The following is a 20208-nucleotide window of genomic DNA, read 5'->3' as shown; positions in this document are numbered from 1 at the left end:
AGATTGCTATATGTGCACTTTATTTTGGACATTTTTACATTGTTGCATTTGTCACATAGGATTTATTTTATGTTGATTTTGTTTTGCACCAGTCACTTTGTTCATTGTAGGTTTGTCACCCGGCGTGCACATTACCTATATACGCCTGGTGTGCATCTATTTTGCATCACCCCACCAGTCCAGCTTAAGATTTAGTTCACTGCCTTTGTTGCACTATATTTATTGGGGCTGTGTATTGTGTTTTGATTCACTATTATTTTGCACATGTCTTCCGGTCACATGTGGGTTGATTAACCACTAGGCATCCGCGCTATAGCCGAAAGACGGCTACAGCGCGGACGCTAATTGCCGGGAGGCCGTCCCTGGATGGCCTCCTGTTAACTTCCGCGTTACGCGCTCCCGTGGGCGCGCATCGAGGAAGTTCTGTGCTGCCCATGTCCCTTGGACACAGCCAGTCACAGATCGCTGAAAACGACCAATCCTAGCGGCCGTTTTCAGTGCGATCAGCGGTGCCAATGAGAGATGATCTCATATGTAAACATATGAGATCATCTCTCATCGCCGGTGTTCTGCGGCTCTGCCTCCTCACACAGAGACAGCGTGTAAGGAGGGAACCGCTGCGGCGGTAAGTGAAAAACAAGAAAAAAACAAAAAAAAAAAATAAAGTGTCCCCACTGAAATCTGTCCCTGCCATCTGTCCCTGTCATCTGTCCCTGTCATCATGTGCCTGCTGTCATGTCCCTGCCATCTGTCCCTGCTGTCATGTCCCTGCCATCTGTCCCCACTGTCGTGTCCCTGCCATCTGTCCCCACTGCCACGTATAAGTGCCATCTGTCATCAGTGCCACATAGTGCCATCTGTCATCAGTGCCACCTGTCAGTGTCACGTGTCATCAATGCCATCTGTCATCAGTGCCATCTGTCATCAGTGCCACGTATTAGTGCCATCTGTCATCAGTGCCACGTATTAGTGCCATCTGTCATCAGTGCCACGTGTCATCAGTGCCACATATTAGTGCCATCTGTCATCAGTGCCACATATTAGTGCCATTTGTCATCAGTGTCATGTGTCATCAGTGCCACGTATTAGTGCCATCTGTTTTCAGTGCCATGTATTAGTGCCATCTGTCATCAGTGCCACATCAGTGTCAGTGCCATGTATCAGTGCCATCTGTCATCAGTGCCACGTCAGTGTCACGTGTCATTGTCCTGGTGCTCCAGGGCCTTCAAAAGTGTAATAGGTAGTCAACAAGTTAGATGTGTAATTTATGCTCCTAGAACACGTGATGGTGCTCCCTGCATGTTGGGCCTCTCTATGTGGCCAGGCTGTGAAAAAGTCCCACACATGTGGTATCGTAATACTCAGGGGGAGTAGCAGAATGTATTTTGGGGTGTTATTTGTGGTATACACATGCCATGTGAGAAAAATAACCTATTATAATGACAATTTTGTGGGGGGGGGGGAATTTTCATTTTGCAAAAAATTGTGGGAAAAAATGACAACATCAAAAACCTCACCATGCATCTTACTAAATACCTTGGAATGTCTACTTTCAAAAAAGGGGTCATTTGGGGGGTATTTGTACTGTCCTGACAAGAAATGAGATAGGCCGTCCGTACATCAGGTGTGATCAAAATTTTATCACAAAAACGAAGAAAAATTCTTTTTTTTTCTAAATTTTCGGTCTTTTTTCATTTATAGCACAAAAAATAAAAAAGCGCAGAGGTGATCAAATACCACCAAAAGAAAGCTCTATTTGTATGAAAAAAAGGACACAAAATTCATTTGGGTACAGTATTACATGACTGAGTAATTGTCATTCAAAGTGTGAGAGCGCTGAAAGCTGAAAATTGGTCTGGTCACGAGGGGGGTTTAAGTGCCCAGTTGTCAAGTGGTTAATTTACTTGTATGCTCCATCACAGCTAATAGTTATTTATTAATATTAGCAGGAGACCTTGAGAACTGTCACTTTTTTGATATTGTGTATCATTTATGTTATTGCATTAGGGCATCTACCGCTAGCACTGTCACTTTTGGTTTTATAGTTTTTAATGCTGATGCACTTTATTTATTTATTATGTTATTGTTGGATGAGTGCCACACCACGTTTTAATCTGTTTGTCACTTCCAATTAGGGGCAGGGTGTACCCTATTCAGTGTAGGCAGCCCTTCAACCTGAACACAGACATCCAACTGTGTACAAGAAATGTAAAAATATATATATATTATTATTATGTGGTTATGGTTTGCCTGTAAAATCCTTTTCTTGGAGTACATCACATGGGGTTAAGCTGCCACCTTCGGGTAATTTGACACAGGAAATTTCCTCCCAGCTAGGTATACCTTTAGATTTATTAGCAAGACATGTAACAATAAAGAGGGGTTGAATCCCTGTCTCCTGTGATGTACTTCACAAAAAAGATTTTACAGGTAAGCCAAAAATTCAATTTTCTTTATTGTACATCCCAGGACACAGGGTTCCTTCATATCCATAATGATAGCAATGTCCCAAAACACTGAATATGAGGGGAGGGCAACGAGGCAACCCCCCCTAACAAAAACCAGAGCAGTTAAGAACCTCACACAGCAAAGCCGACCAAAGGTCTGAGGCTCAAACATCCACTTGGTAAAATTCTGTTAAAAGTATGAACCAAAGACCATGTAGCAGCCTTACAAAACTTGAGCTACCAAAGCCTGATGTCGAGTAGCTCAGGAAGCACTGGTACTCCACGTAGAGTGAGAAGTTCCTGAGGATGGTGGAACTTTGCCCTTTAGACCATCAGCTTGCAAAATACAGCGAGGGAAAAAAGTATTTGATCCACTGCTGATTTTGTACATTTGCCCACTGACAAAGAAATGATCAGACTATTATTTTAATGGTAGGTTTATTTTAACAGTGAGAGACAGAATAACAAAAAAAAATCCAGAAAAACGCATTTTAAAAAAGTTATAAATTGATTTGCATTTTAAATTAGTGAAATAAGTATTTGATCCCCTTTCAATCAGAAAGATTTCTGTCCCAGGTGTTTTCTATACAGGCAACAAGCTAAGATTAGGAGCACTCTCTTAAAGGCAGTACTCCTAATCTCAGCTTGTTACCTGTATAAAAAACCCCTGTCCACAGACGCAATCAGATTCCAATCTCTCCACCATGGCCAAGACCAAAGAGCTGTCAAAGGATGTTAGGGACAAGATTGTAGACCTACACAAGTCTGGAATGAGATACAAAACCATCGCCAAGCAGCTTGGTGAGAGGGTGACAACAGTTGGTGCAATTATTCACAAATGGAAGAAACACAACTATTTGGCATCAACTAAACTCATCGTGTTTGGAGGAGGAGGAATGCTGCCTATGACCCCAAGAACACTATCCCCACCATCAAACATGGAGGTGGAAACATTATGCTTTTGGGGTACAACTTCACTGGAATCAAAGGGACGATGGACGGGGCCATGTACTGTCAAATCTTGGGTGAGAACTTCTTTCCCTCAGCCAGGGCATTGAAGTGACCTAGCCAGTCTCCAGACCTTCATCACATAGAAAATATGTAAAGGGAGCTGAAGATTCGAGTTACCAAACGTCAGCCTTGAAAACCTTAATGACTTGAAGAGGATCTGCAAAGAGAAGTGGGACAAAATCCCTCCTGAAATGTGTGTAAACCCAGTGGCCAACTACAAGAAATGTCTGACCTCTGTGATTGCCAACAAGGGTTTTGCCACCAAGTACTAAGTCATGTTTTGCGAAGGGGTCAAAAACTTATTTCACTCATTAAAATGCCAATTAATTTATAACCTTTTTGAAATGCGTTTTTCTGGGATTTTTTGTTGTTATTCAGGCTCTCGCTGTTAAAATAAACCTACCATTAAAATTATAGACTGATCATTTCTTTGTCAGTGGCAAACGTACAAAATTAGCAAGGGATCAAAAACTTTTTTCCCCTCACTGTAAGGATCCATCAAGAAATGGTAGAAAGAGAAATGAGAGTACAAAGAGGGAATCAAACTGACAAATTGCAGCAGTCAATTTCAGGCAAATCTTGACTGCACAAACTACATCCAAGGTATGTAGATCCTCGCCTCCCAGTGTCTGAGGCTTAAAACAGAAAGAAGGTAACACAATGTCCTAGTTAGGATGGAATAAAGAGACCACCTTAGGTAAAAAGGACTGAAAAGACTGCAAAACCACCTTGTCACAATGGGTTACCAGGAACGGTTCCTTACAGGAAAGAGCAGATAATTCTGAAACTCTATGAGCTAAAATAATGGCAACCAGAAAAAATAACCTTCCATGTCAGAAAGAATAAGGGGATGTCCCATATGGGTTCAAAGATTTCTGCAATACAGAAAGTACCAAGTTTAAGCCTCAAGTAGTCCTAAATGGTGGAACAACACACAAGACCCTCCTTGTACAAAGGCACACACCAAGAAATGCCAAGCAATGGGTCTCTGAAAGAAAAGAAGACTGCCAAAGCTGAAATGTAACCCTTGATTGTACTCAAGGCTAGAAGTTCCCCCAATACAGGACAAAATATGCATCTTCCTGAACAGCCCAATTTCTTGTGCCTCCCTGATAATTTATGTACATCACCGCTGTGGGACTGTACGACTGAACCCTTACAGTGAGGTCCTCCAGTTATTCTGACCAATGCAGCAGGGTAAGACGAACTGCCCAGGATGTTGATGGGCAACAACCAGTCCTGTGGTGACCAAGTCCCCTGAACTGATAGATTGTCCACAACACCATCCTTGGCTACCAGGCTAATGTCCGGACCCTACAGAACAGAGAGACACACTATTTTCTCATCGTCTTTCGAAAAAGAGATCCACCAGTCCAGAGTCTTGTTCTAGGGTGTAACTGCATGGGGTGTCTTTCTGTCCCATGTTGACAAGACATACAGTTGGAGGGGGCTGAAATGAAACTGAGCAAGAGTAACTGCCCCAAAGCAGATTACCATCTTGCACAGAACTGTCTGTGTACAGACAGGAGGGAGAGGAGCTGGAGGAAACATAACCCACATCATCTCCAGCTTTTTCTTCCTGTCTGCTATGGTCACTTCTCCTGCAGTGATGAGATGGACAGACTTTGTGCTAGGAGGGGGAAATTGTGCATTTTCCCGTACCACACAAAAATGTGCTGCCTTTTGCAGATGCATGTGGGTGCCATTCATTTTTAAAGACACCCCCACGCATCTAGCAAATGTGTACATTTGCGCCTGCTAAAGAGCATGGTACTGCAGTACCATGCATTTTGGTGCTGTGCGATTTTAAAAAATATGCTGCAATGTTTTTGCATGTATCATTAAAAAATGCAAAGTGCTGGAATGCACAAAAAAGCACGCATGCTCGGACATACATCCTGGTGTCCCCAAGGATTGCGCACAATTTTAAGGGTGCCTTGACTGAAAAAATATTGAAAAACACTGCTCTAATCTAAGTGTAAACATATGGCAGCAATTGCACCACAAGCAAACTTTATGAATAGTACTTAGAAATAAACAAAGCAATACCTGAGGGTTAGATCCTCTTCCACATAAGTGCTTAACAAGATTTGTTCTCTCATCTTCCCAGTACCATCCATCATCATCATCATCATCTTCTTCTACTTCCTCTTCACTCACGTCACCAGAATTTTCCAGGGAAGCAAGTTGTTCTTTCTGCTCTAGAAACTTCTCATAACCATCATCACTATTACAAAAAAAAATAACATACAGCATTGTTATCAAAATGAATGTTAGGACTATTTATAAATACTTGATTTGCAATAATACATATTAGAAAAAATTCCGATATAAACTAAACAGGTGGCTTATATTAGGATTTTAAAAGAGAAGTTTAGGAATTAAAAAACAAACAATCATACTCACCTAGGTGGATGCAGCATCGATCCAATGCAGCATCTGTCCCCCGCCACCTCTAAGACAGAGAACTGATCGATCAAAGGACGCCAATCCCTCAGTTCTTGGTCTTCAGGGAGCAGAGAGACGGTGAGCAGCTCAGTCACCGTCTCTCGGCTCTGCCCCTCCAGCGCTCACTGGAGCACCTGGCTGTAGAAGGGACAGGAGGGGCTGGCTCAGGCTCACAGTAGCTTGCCGAGAGGCAAAGTCAGCTGCCGGTCCAGGCATCTGGGTGGATCCTGTCGGTCGAATATGGGTCACAGGAATGTGGAATGAAGTGCACTCCTGTAACCCACAGGTGAAGTAGGGCCAAAAGAGCTTTGGCCCCACTTCTCCTTTAAACATTGGCAATCCTAAAATCCACCAGTGGACACTTTGGAAATAAGTTGGGCTTAAATGTTGTAGTTTTAAAATACCATGTATACAATAATCTGCTAAACATTGTTTGCATCTAAACTGACAACATAACTTGCTGCAGAAAACAAAACCACAAATTATTAGAGAATAGTGGTCCCCTTACAAGGTGGGGAAATCACAGCATGACTCCACTTCACACACAGTGATCTTAAAGCTGAACTCCAGGCTAAACAAATATTGTATAAATACAAGAGCTATGGGTGTTCTTTATTGAATCATGGTCTAATTTGTGTATTTCCTACAGATCTGTGCAGTGATCCTGCATTTTGCTGCTGTACATGAGTTATCTGTAATAGAGAGTAAGGATGTGCTCCGGCGTGTTCGCATGCTGAACGTGCCGAGCCCGCCAGGAAGTCGTCACGGCGCAGTGCTAATCACAGGTAGGGAGACATTTCCTGATCTCTGCAGCCACACATCGGGAAATGTCTCACTGATAGTGATTAGCGCTGTGCCGTGCCGACTTCCTGGCGGGCTCGGCGCGTTCAGCATGCGAACACGCCGGAGCTCATCCTTAATAAAGACCAGTTACTGCTGCTCTCTTCTTGTGTAGGGTGACTGGTCTGGTTTCTGCAGGCATCGTGTAGAGGGCGGACCAGCTGGTTTCCTCCCACATCTCTGATCTCTGCAAAAGATACACTACGATACCAAAAGTATTGGGACACCTGCCTTTTCACGCACATGAACTTTAATGGCATCCCAGTCTTAGTCCATAGGGTTCAATATTTGAGTTGGCCCACCCTTTGCAGCTATAACAGCTTCAATTTATCTGGGAAGGCTGTGAACAAGGTTTAGGAGTGTGTCTATGGAATGTTTGACCATTCTTCCAAAAAGCACATTTGAGAGGTCAGGCACTGATGTTGGACAAGAAGGCCTGGCTTGCAGTCATCGCTTCAACTCATCAGAAAGGTGTTCTATCGGGTTGTGCAGTCCAGTCAAGTTCCTCCACCTCAAACTCGCTCATCCATGTCTTTATGGACCTTGCTTTGTGCATGGGTCCAAATCATTTGGTGGAGGGGGGATTATGGTGTGGGGTTGTTTTTCAGGGATAGGGATTGGGCTTGGTCCCTTAGTCCCAGTGAAGGGAACATTTAAGGTGTCAGCATACCAAAACATTTTGTACAATTTCATGCTCCCAACTTTGTGGGAACAGTTTGGGGAAAGACATTTCCCATTCCAACATGACTACGCACCAGTGCACAAAGCAAGGTCCATAAAGACATGGATGAGCGAGTTTGGGGTGGAGGAATTTGACTGACTTGCACAGAGTCCTGACCTCAACCCAATAAAACCACCAAATTTACCACTTGCCGACCACGCTATAGCTAAAAGATGGCTACAGCATGGCTATGGGACAGGAAGTGACGAGGAATTGGACACAGATGAAGAAAAGAAAAATCTGACAGGGGTTGCAACCCTCCCTTGCTCTACCTATCGGTAAATCTTCCAGAGGTCAAGTGGTTAAAGTGGTAGTAAAGTCTGCTTTATGATTTTTACCCACAGGTAAGCCTATAATAAGGCTTACCTGTAGGTACAGTGAATATCTCCTAAACTTGCATCGTTTAGATAATATTCATCCCATACCATGCCAGACTCTCAAAGCTTCATGCTGAAGCTGAGGGCTCCCGAGCGGCATCACACCTCCGGTCACTCATACAGCCGCAAACCTGGAAGAAAGACCGGGGGGAAATGAAAGCTCTGTCAGTGGTGACAGCGTGCCACTAGAGGGCCTCATTCTAAGGCAAGTATATAATAAATTAAGCAATTGCCTTACAGGTTTTTTTTTTTTTTTTAACTGCCGCAGTTCACTACCGCATTAACCACTTCAGCCCCGGAAGGTTTTACCCACTTAATAACCAGGCCATTATTTGCGATACAGCGCTGTTTTAACTGGCAATTGAGCTGTCGTGCGACGCTGTACCCAAATAAAATTAATGTCCTTTTTTTACCCACAAAAAAAAATTTTTTTTTTTTTTTTTTTACTAATAATGGCGGCGATCTGCAATTTTTAGCGGGACTGCGACATTTTGACAGACAAATCTGACCCTACGTGACACTTTTTGGGGACCAGTGACACCAATATAGTGATTAGTGCTAAATAATGCACCGATCCTTGTATAAATGACACTGGCAGGGAAGGAGTTACTAGGGGACGATCAAGGGGTTACATGTGTCTAGGGAGGTGCTTTCTAACTGTGGGGGTTACACTGAAAAGATCTTTCTTTTCCTCACTGACAAATCAGCTGTGTGCCTTTGCTCTGTGTCTCCTGTGAACAATTGGCGGGTCATGGCGGCCATCATGGCTGCCTGACCTGTTGATTAGCTTCATGTACAGGTAAGTGATTTTGCACAGTCGGACCGCCCTGCCGCAGTATATGTACGGTGGGCAGTCCTGGAGTGGTTAAAGTAGAAGTCCAGCCTAACACTCAAACCCCTGCATCTACAGGCTAACCTATATAATGCCCTGTACACACGATCCGAAAATCAGACGACAGATCGTTTGACATTTCTTGCTTACTAGTCGCAAGTAGAACTTGAATAGGTTACTAAAGTCACGAAAATTTTCGTACGACAGAAAAAAAACAATCGGAAGTGATGCAATTTGTTGTAATGCACTTGTATTGTATTTTTGGATGACAACTGTACTGACTAAACGAAATTCGTACGATCTGGTATTGTACGAGGAAAATTTTCGTGCATGTCCGATCGAATAATAAATCGGATGAACTGTCGTGATCGGCTCTCAAAGGCTGTGTACTAACGATCCAATTATCGTACGATCGCGTTGCAAGCGGTATTTTTCGTCTGATTTTCGTATCGTATGTACAGGCCATCACTGTGTAAAGAAGAAATCAGTATACATGCCTTTTTTTGAAGCCGCTACTGTCCGGTCTCCATCGGCAGAAGCTCTGAAGAGGACACAGTCGTCAACGCCTGTGAAACAAATGGGAAGTGACATCACCCATAGAGTTACTATGGGACTTCTGTTATCGGCTGTGTCCTCTGCACCTGCCTACACAGCGAAGCCTAGAAACAAAGACAACAAAAGAAAACCCGCCCCAGGTGTCTGGGCCTGAATATCTCCTCCCTCTTCAGGTGTGGGTGCTGGCTCTGTATGCAAACCACATGCAAAGGAAAGAAATAATTCGGACGGCCGCACTCCAATTAAATATGTTTATTGGTGTCTGTCCATACAGCAAAGGATAAAAAAGATCTGACGCATTTCACACCGTAGTCACAGGTGCTTGATGCTACGAGTAAGCACCTGTAACTATGGTGTGAAATGCGTAAGCGATCTTTTTTATCCTTTGCTGTACGGGCAGACACCAATTAACATATTTCATTGGAGTGTGGCCGTCCAAATTATTTCTTTCCTTTACACAGCGAAGCCGCAGCTAACAGCTAAACGTGGGACCGGACCAGAGCGACTTCAGAAAAGGTATGTATACCGATTTCTTCTTCACAGGGCTAGATAGGTTAGTGTTAGATAGTGGATGTCTGTAGATGTAGCGATTTAAGTGTTAGGCTGAATTTCTACTTTAAGGACTGGCAGGTTCTAATACACTTTAACCCTTCATCACTTAATCAAAAAATGTTCTTGCTCATTGGTGTGTGCAGTCTATTGCATTAGGGCAGTGATGGCGAACCTTGGCACCCCAGATGTTTTGGAACTACATTTCCCATGATGCTCATGTCTTCTGCAGTGTAGTTGAGCATCATGGGAAATGTAGTTTCAAAACATCTGGGGTGCCATAGTTCGCCATCACTGCATTAGGGTGTGCACCCCAGAGCACAAATACACACGCGTGTATATCAGCAGAGCTGTGGATAAAGTCAGTAGAGCAAAGATTAGTGTCAGTACTTTTTATTTTTCTTACTTAAAAAAGAAAAAAATTTAGGAGCCCCACTGGGGGAGGGGGTTTTGTGAAATATTAAAAGGGGTTAAACAGAGAGAAAAGGACTGAGGGCAGAGCTTCCCCTGGTCCCTTTCTCTGCAGCCTCAGCTGCACTGGACTATGAACAAATGGGACATACCGTGTGCTGAGCGGCTTCCTGTTTAGTCACAAACTGAAGCATAGTAAACAGTTTACTACACTTCCGTTGAGAATGAACACAGGAGTGATTGGTACAGATTGGCACTGTGTTCATTTATTCATCCATCCATCCTGAATCATCCCCGCAGCAGCGGGCAGGAGAGGAAGGAAGCTGGAAGCACTGCAGGGGTGTGACAGTGGGCACCAGGAAGTGGGGGCAATTGGCACCGCACAGGGTGATAAGAGTGTTCCTAGGCACACCCTGTGCGCACGCCTATGTTTTGGATACACTTAAAGGGATGTTCAGAATGACTATAAAACAAGTAAAAACGAACAGTATATGGCCATCAGTATGTGAAAACATGCACATCAAACATTACTTGATATGGAAAGTCGTTCCTGTACTCCCCACAATCTCATACCTCCCAACTTTTTGAGATGGGAATGAGGGACACCTATCACATAGTTGCCAACATTGTAAAAAAAAAATGTGGGACACTTTTGTGGCTGTAGGCGGAGCCGTACAATAATTAGGGGGTGGGGCATTCGTTTGTAGGCGTGGCTTACGGAAAACATTGAAATACGGAGCGCAGCGCGGCGAAAATTAGGCGTGGTTTACGCGACATAGTGGGCGTGGCTTAAATGGGCGTGGCTCAAGAGGGTGTGGTTAGAGTCTGAGATGAATGAGGGATGGAGAGGGGGAGAGGGGGAAATGACGGGACAGCAGCCCCAGATCCTAAACAATAAAAATGTGTGTATTCTAGAAAGTTTAACAATCAGCAGATAAAGATACTCCAAACACCTGGTGTTAGCACTTCAATCATCCCGGCACCATGATTGTTATGGTGTCAGGATGATTGAAGTGCATTATTTCTATTATTAATATAAAATGAAATCATTCAACTCACCATAAGCATGAGCATGTCACCTGCCACGTCGCCTGCCACCAGCCGTCCGTCCTTGCGTCAGATGTCCCAGCAGAGTTCGTTCTTGCATCAGGTGCCCCCAGCGGAGCCCCCCCTCACATCAAATGTCCCCAGCGGAGCCCCCCCTCACATCAGGTGTCCCCGGCGGAGCCCCCCCTCACATCAGGTGTCCCCGGCGGAGCCCCCCCTCACATCAGGTGTCCCCGGCGGAGCCCCCCCTCACATCAGGTGTCCCCGGCGGAGCCCCCCTTGCATCAGGAGTCCCACAGCGGTGCGCCCCCCCCCCCCCCACCTCAGAGGTGTCCTCCGCATGGCTAGAACACCCGCCCCTTTCCATTTTAGACTGGCAGCGGGGCGGGGGGTAGGCGGGGCGAGGCAGAGCGGGGCAGGGGGTAGGCGGGGTGAGGCGGAGCGGGGGCGGCGACGCAGGAGCTCTGTCTTCCCCCAGCCGTCTTCCTAAACTACAGAAAAATGGCAGGACCTCGGACCTCTAGCAGCGGCGGCGGATGCGAATTCGTGAAGAACCGGATTTCTCGGGACATTTACCGGGACGCCACAAATTCGGGAATGGCGTCTAAGTCCCGGGAATGTCCTGGGAAATCCGGGACAGTTGGCAAGTATGCTATCAGCAAAAGTATGCAGGCATAGGGCACGCCCCCTTAAAGGAGAATTGTACAAAAAAAAAAAAAACAAGATTGGTTAAACCCACAAGTGCTTTACCACTAATATTCTTTTATATTGGCTTTTGGAATTTACAAATGCAGCAATTTAGGAATCAGATGAAAAGGTTTAGCACTGGAAAACACTTTTCAATAGATAAAAAGTGCATTTTATATACAACTATATAGATCAGACCAAAATGAGGAGGAATGAGGGACATTGCTCCAAATCAGGGACAGTTGGGAGCCACGCAATCTGTATCTAGCACTACCAGCGTAAGATGTTACCCAGTGCATACATCTAGCCCTGTCCACTCTATACAGAGCATGTATACAGGAGCCATACAAGTGTATAATGATTGGGTGACAGTGCTAGCACTTCATGTATTAGGCGTACAAGTTATAAACAAAAAAAAATGTATGCGGACAGACACCCGTGCTCCCCATAATTCATTATACTTCTAACTACTCACCTCTCCTCCAGCTGTTCCGGATCCGCCGCCATCTTGGTGCTCACATGTGTGCGCATGTGGCCGACAAAGTGACAACACGGCCCCCATGTGGCCGGAAGTTTGATAACACTTCCCTCGTGTGCTGAGGAAACTCCTCAATCATGTCTGTGACTAATAGCTAGTGTAGCACCGCACTGTAACGATGACTTCTGTTATCTCTGCTCAGCACAGCATACTTCCAATGTTTCTTATAAGAAAACAGTACGCAAAAAAGGAATTACACTAAAGTGCAATAACCATGTTCTGTACTGGAGAACCATTATATTCTTTTTAGTCTATCCCCCCCATAAATACTTCTGAGGTGAATGTGGAGCTAAATATGACATAAAAATAAAGTGAAGAAAAAAAAAGTTTGCCTTTACTTTAACTTTCAGACACTTTCCATATGTGCCAATGACTTTGAACGGCACCCCAAACACCTATTTAGTAACCAAGTCAAACCTGTGCCCATCGCATAGAGGTGAATACTCTGCGTTGTCGTACACAGTATTGTAAAAAATCGATCAGGTGCTTTTTTTGCATGTTTTGAGGCATGTTAAGAGACCATTCAAATTAATTAAATTACATTTTCCACAACGCACAACGCTTGTGTGTGAATAAGCCCCTAAAGCAGAGTTCCACCCAAAAGTGGAACGTCCACTTATGTCATGATAAAAATTCTGTTTGGGTACAGTGTACATGACCGCGCAATTGTCATTTAAACAGCGACAGCGCAGAAAGCTGAAAATTGGCTTGGGCAGAAAGGTGTATAAGTGCCTGGTATTGAAGTGGTTAAAGCGGAGTTCCACACAAAAAATGGAACTTCCGCTTTTCGGAATACTCCCCACCTCTGGTGCTACATTTGGCACCTTTCGGGGGGAGGGGGAAGCAGGTACCTGTTTTTGACAGGTACCCTGTCCCCATTTCTGTCGGACCTTGCCGCGGCGAGGTCCATCGGAAGTTCGGCCCACTTTTCCTCCCTCCTCATACTGTTGAGCCAGTAGGAGAGCGCAGCCGCACTTCACGCATGCTCAGTAGGGACCCGGTTGTGAAGCCAAAGGCTTCACAGCCGTGTTCCCTTACTGGCAATGGCGGCGGCAGCACCCGACAACTGATGGAAACATCAGCTGCGGTGCCAACATCGCTGGACTCCAGGACAGGTAAGTGTCTTAATATTAAAAGTCAGCAGCTACAGTATGTGTAGCTGCTGACTTTTAAGTTTTTGAGGGGAGGGCAGAACTCCTCTTTAACCACTTGCCGCCCACCATATAGCAGAATGATGTCGGCAAAGTGGTTTCAATATCCTGACTGGAAGTCATATGATGTCCGCTGGATATTGAGTCGCGGCGATCGTTGTTGCGCGGTGTCAGTCTGACACCCCGCAGCACCGATCTAGGTAAAGAGTCTCTGACGGAGACTCTTTACCACCTGATCAGCCGTGTCCAATCACGGCTGATCACGATGTAAATAGGAAGAGCCGGTGATCGGCTTTTCCTCAATCGCGTCTGACAGACGCGAGTAGAGGAAAGCCGATCGGCTGCTCTTCTGACAGGGGGGGGTCTGTGCTGATTGTGTATCAGCACAGCCCCCCCTCGGATCCTACCCAGGACCACCAGAGAAGCTGCCCAGGACCACCAGGGAAGCTGCCCAGGACCACCAGGGAAACCAGCCACACTGGACCACCAGGTATGCCCCCTAGACCCCCAGGAAAATACTAATCAGTGCGAAGGCAGCTGCCAATCAGTGCCCAGGCAGCTGCCAATCAGTGCCCACTCCAATGCCTACCACTGCCAGTGCCACCAGGGATGCGTATCAGTGCCGCGTATCAGTGCCCATCAGTGCCACGTATCCATGCCCATCAATGCCCAGTAGTGCCGCCTATCAGTGCCCATCAGTGCCACCCATAAGAACCCATCTTTGCACCCTTTCAGTGCCTATCAGTGTCGCCCATCAGTGCCCATCAGTGCCACCCATGAGTGCCCATCAGTGCCGCCTATCAATGCCCATCAGTACTGCTTATCAGTGCCACCCATCAGTGCCGCCTACCAGTGTCCATCAGTGCTGCATATCAGTGCCCATCGTCAGTGCCCGTCAGTGCCCGCTCATTGGTGCCACCTCATCGCTGCCACCTTATCAGTGCCTGTCAGTGCAGCCTTATCAGTGCCCATCAGTGAAATAGAAAATTTACTTATTTACAACATTTTTAAACAGAAACAAAAGCAAAACTTTTATTTTTTTCAAAATTTTCGGTCTTTTTTTATTTGTTTAGCAAAAAATAAAAATTGCAGAGGTGATCAAATACCACCAAAAGAAAGCTCTATTTGTGGGAACAAAATGATAAAAATGTACTTTGGGTACAGTGTAGCATGACTGCGCAATTGTCATTCAAACTGCGACAGCACTGAAAGCTGAAAATTGGTCTGGGCAGGAAGGTGTCTAAGTGCCCTGTATTGAAGTGGTTAAGACTGAAACCTTCTTCTCTGCAACAAATGTTATATACACTAAATTACCAAAAGTATTGGGACGCCTGCCTTTACATGCACATGAACTTTAATAGCCTCCCAGTCTTAGTCCATAGGGTTCAATATTGAGTTGGCCCACCCTTTGTAGCTTTAACAGCTTCAACTCTTCTGGCAAGGCTGTCCACAAGGTTTAGGAGTGTGTCTATGGATTTTGATATCAAGTATTTTTATTTGTGGAACAAATCACACTGAAATCTTGCTCTTGGTAAATGTTGTGTTGTGCTCCTTTATTCAACAACACAACAAAAGGAGAAGTAGGGCCAAAGCTGTTTTTGCCCCACTTCTCCTGTAGGTCACAGGATTGCACTTTGCTTTGCACTCCAGTGACCCATTTTTAGCCAACAGTGTCCTAAAGTCTTTTGTTGGCTGATGTCAATCAGCTGGTCCAAGCTGTGGAGAGATCCCAACTTTAGCCCGGGTTCACACCACAACGGGCTGCGGATCGCACAGGAGCGCTGTGCGTCCCTGTTCACCGTTTCAGGGCCGAATCAGGGCCGATTCTATGCCTGAATTCGGCCCTGAAACGCAGCCAAAGACGCACAGCATTTTTGTGCAGTGCGCACCGCAGCCGCCCCGGAGATATGTGAACTGGCTCCATAGGGAGCCAGTCACATTCTCCTGCTATTCGAATTAGAGGTGCGGAAACGCACCTCTAATTCGCATAGGTGAGAACCCGGGCTTAATGTCGGGATCCAACTAGATCCCTAAACAGCAGCTGGTCAACCTCTCAGCATGCCGCTGAGAGCCTGAGCCAGCTGCTCCCACCCCCTCCACAGCCCAGTGCTCCAGTGAGCACTGGAGGGAAAGAGCACTAATAGTCACCGGACCTCTGGTGATGGAACTCCCTGGATGCTTCATCTTTCTTTGGACTATATAATAACACGTGGACTCACTCTTAACACATCCCTCTCAGTACTATTCAGGTTTTATGGGATACTTATATGCATACACATGTTTTTGTGCTGTTCTTTTTTTTTTTTATATATAGATATCCTCATTTTTTTGTTTTGTTAATATAGTATTGATGGTCCATATTCCGATTGGCGCAACTTTTTTATATTTAATTGAGATACACTATGTACTGGTACGTCGGTCTGGGCATGTGGGAGCTCAGCCGCGATTGTTGTAAAAAGAGAATGTAAACAAGGTGGATCCCCGTTCTGACAGGGGAAGAGAGAGAAATCAGCTGTTCCTAGTGATCAGGAACAGCGATCTCTCCAGTCAGTGTGTCCCCCTGACAGTTAGAAAGCACCACCCTAGGGAACACTTAACCCTTTGATCACCCCTAGTGTTAACCCCCTTCCCTACCGGTGCCATTTATACAGTGATCTGTGCATTTTTATAGCACTGATCACTGTATTGGTGTCACTGGTCACTGGTTCACACTGGCGCAATGTCAGAGATCGGATGTGATTTGCACCGCACTGCAGTGAAAATCACATGCGATCTCTGTGCGATGCGATTTCAACCATAAAGATCGTATGGCTGAATTCGCATCAAACTCGCACAGGGCTCTTTTTTTTTCCGCAGCAGAATCGGATCGCATGGGTGTTCACACCCATGCGATCCGAGTTTGCAGATCGGACTGCGATGTGCAAACTGATTTGTGGGTGTCATTAACTTTTATCTGACACTCCCAGCAGTTTGCATAGGACAGTGTGAACTGCCGCCGGGAAACATGCGACGCAGGAACCCGCAGTGGATTCACAGGGTTCCCGCATCGCAGCAGTGTGACCTTAGGGTCATATTTGTCCGCCGCAATGTCGCAGTCCTGCTAAAAATCGCTGATCCTCACCATTACTAGTAAAAGCAATAAAAAAGTCCCTAAATCTTTCCCTTATTTTGTAGATGCTATAACTTTTGCGCAAACCAATCAATATACGCTTATTGCGATTTTTTTTATTACCAAAAATATGTAGCAGAATACATGAATAAAGTGAGTGGTGATTGCGCTGTGATAAAAAGGGGAAGGGGGGAAGAGGAAGGGGAAGGGGCTAACTCAAATGTATAGAGAGGTGAGTGAAAAAATGAAAAATATTTTTTACAAAAGGTATAATGAGCATGAGGGCTAGTATCATACTAGCACATGAAAAATATTGTAGATACTGAAACAAAAGAAAAGAAAATTCTCAGTGCAAAAGGGCTAGTATCATACTAGCACATATGTGGTAACTCAGCAAATACTTATTAAAAGAAAAATCTCAGTGCAAAAGGGCTAGTATCATAATAGCACATATGTGGTAACTCAGCAAATACTAATTGGTGACTCCAAGTGAATAAATAAATGGTGAACAGTCCCACCACCTTGTAGTACAAAGTGCTCAAACAATGAGTCATCAGTTCCAGAAAGTCAAAATGAAAAAATTATACAAAATATAACAGTATAATGAAATGTAATAAAGTGCGGTCTCATGGGCACTAAATCCGAATAGACTGAGGAAACAAAATTGCCTAAAACATATAAAAAGCTATAAATGAGTGACAAATACAGTGTGGGTACAAAAAAAATAAATAAATAAACCAAATAAAAATATATAAATCAAGAAAAGTCCATGTGCATGAGGGCTAGTATCATACTAGCACATAAAATATATTGTAAATACTGAAACAAAAAACAAAAAAAAAGAAAGCAATCTCAGTGCAAAAGGGCTAGTATCATACTAGCACATATGTGGTATATCAGCAAATACTTATTAGTGACTCCAAGTAAATAAATAAATGGTGAACAGTCCCACCACCTTGTAATACAAAGTGCTCAAACAATGAGTCATCAGTTCCAAAAAAGGCAAGTCCACAAGCCACAGGAAAGGGAAAAAATCTTCAGTGGGGACACCTCTGTGCTCGCAAGCAGCTCACCTTACTGCTGCAAGACAACAGCTTGTAATCCAATAACAAATCACCAGCAGGCAAGGGTCCCATCCAGTAGTTCAGGCAATTCGGGTGGTGGGTGTGCAGGATGGTATATAAAAAACATAAGCAGACAGTATATAGTATAACTCAGTGGCGGCCACAGTGGAGAAAGGGGACAGGACACAGAAGGGGGATGCACTCACTTTTGTAAAATGAGTGTGGGCGTCAATCCAATGAACGCAGAGTTTGTATACCTCAAAAGGGTGTCTTCAAACCGTCCCCATTTCCTCAATGCTCGTCACAATGGGATGAATATATGTGGAGTGTTGGAAGAGAGTGCACATAGCGTGATCCCGTATATAAATCAGTTTATTAGGTTAAAAACAACATGGTACACTTACATTTAGCAGAAGGCTATAGTAAAAAACATCCACGAGTACCGAGCTCGTATCCTATCCTCAGTCTGTGACAGTTCCCGTGCTCCAATCCTGACGCGTATCAGGATCCCCCCCCCAAATAAGCCCACCCCCCTGTCTATCCTCCACTTACACTTACATTTAGCAGAAGGCTATAGTAAAAAACATCCACGAGCACCGAGCTCGTATCCTATCGTCAGTCTGTGACAGTTCCCGTGCTCCAATCCTGACGCGTATCGTCACGTCACGTGACTTCATCAGATTATCCTCTGATGAAGTCACGTGACGTGACGATACGCGTCAGGATTGGAGCACGGGAACTGTCACAGACTGACGATAGGATACGAGCTCGGTGCTCGTGGATGTTTTTTACTATAGCCTTCTGCTAAATGTAAGTGTACCATGTTGTTTTTAACCTAATAAACTGATTTATATACGGGATCACGCTATGTGCACTCTCTACCAACACTCCACATATATTCATCCCATTGTGATGAGCATTGAGGAAATGGGGACGGTTTGAAGACACCCTTTTGAGGTATACAAACTCGGCGTTCGTTGGATTGACGCCCACACTCATTTTACAAAAGTGAGTGCATCCCCCTTCTGTGTCCTGTCCCCTTTCTCCACTGTGGCCGCCACGATGTTATACTATATACTGTCTGCTTATGTTTTTTATATACCATCCTGCACACCCACCACCCGAATCGCCTGAACTACTGGATGGGACCCTTGCCTGCTGGTGATTTGTTATTGGATTACAAGCTGTTGTCTTGCAGCAGTAAGGTGAGCTGCTTGCGAGCACAGAGGTGTCCCCACTGAAGATTTTTTTCCCTTTCCTGTGGCTTGTGGACTTGCCTTTTTTGGAACTGATGACTCATTGTTTGAGCACTTTGTATTACAAGGTGGTGGGACTGTTCACCATTTATTTATTTACTTGGAGTCACTAAGTATTTGCTGATATACCACATATGTGCTAGTATGATACTAGCCCTTTTGCACTGAGATTGCTTTCTTTTTTTTTGTTTTTTGTTTCAGTATTTACTATATTTTTTATGTGCTAGTATGATACTAGCCCTCATGCACATGGACTTTTCTTGATTTATATATTTTTATTTGGTTTATTTATTTATTTTTTTGTACCCACACTGTATTTGTCACTCATTTATAGCTTTTTATATGTTTTAGGCAATTTTGTTTCCTCAGTCTATTCGGATTTAGTGCCCATGAGACCGCACTTTATTACATTTCATTATACTGTTATATTTTGTATAATTTTTTCATTTTGCCTTTCTGGAACTGATGACTCATTGTTTGAGCACTTTGTACTACAAGGTGGTGGGACTGTTCACCATTTATTTATTCACTTGGAGTCACCAATTAGTATTTGCTGAGTTACCACATATGTGCTATTATGATACTAGCCCTTTTGCACTGAGATTTTTCTTTTAATAAGTATTTGCCGAGTTACCACATATGTGCTAGTATGATACTAGCCCTTTTGCACTGAGAATTTTCTTTTCTTTTGTTTCAGTATCTACAATATTTTTCATGTGCTAGTATGATACTAGCCCTCATGCTCATTATACCTTTTGTAAAAAATATTTTTCATTTTTTCACTCACCTCTCTATACATTTGAGTTAGCCCCTTCCCCTTCCTCTTCCCCCCTTCCCCTTTTTATCACAGCGCAATCACCACTCACTTTATTCATACCACTTTTGTCTGTTTGGATCAGCCATTTTAGGTGTTGCAGCAGTGCCCCTTAGCATAGTTATTTCTGACAGCGCAGGAGTTTCTTCATTATTTATCTAGCAGAATACATATTGGCTTAAACTGAAGAAGAAATTATTTTTTCATTTTTTTTTTGGCTATGTATTATAGCTGAAAGTAAAAATATTGTTTTTTTTTTTTTTCAAAATTGTCAGGTTTTTTTTTTGTTTATAGTGCAAAAAATAAAACCTGCAGAGGTGATTCAATACCACCAGAAGAATGCTCTATTTG

The 20208-nt window shown here is 44.2% G+C and overlaps 1 protein-coding gene across 1 annotated transcript in view; it reads right to left on the bottom strand.

Moving 5' to 3' along the window:
* The window catches only part of RIOK1 (RIO kinase 1), a 69747-nt gene extending 57244 nt beyond the window's left edge, over window positions 1-12503 (bottom strand). Inside the window, exons 1-2 of the mRNA XM_073631014.1 lie at window positions 12401-12503; window positions 5508-5685 (exon numbers count right to left, since the gene is read on the bottom strand). Coding sequence (XP_073487115.1) covers window positions 5508-5685; window positions 12401-12456 — 234 coding nt within the window. The 5' untranslated portion in view covers window positions 12457-12503. The remainder of the gene's footprint in view (window positions 1-5507; window positions 5686-12400) is intronic.
* Window positions 12504-20208: the final 7705 nt, after the last annotated feature.

The sequence above is a fragment of the Aquarana catesbeiana genome, linkage group LG05, assembly GCF_042186555.1.
Source record: "Aquarana catesbeiana isolate 2022-GZ linkage group LG05, ASM4218655v1, whole genome shotgun sequence".
NCBI classification, from domain to species: Eukaryota; Metazoa; Chordata; class Amphibia; order Anura; family Ranidae; genus Aquarana; species Aquarana catesbeiana.
Note: the sequence above shows the minus strand (reverse complement) of the source record. Positions and strands in the feature narration are given on the sequence as shown.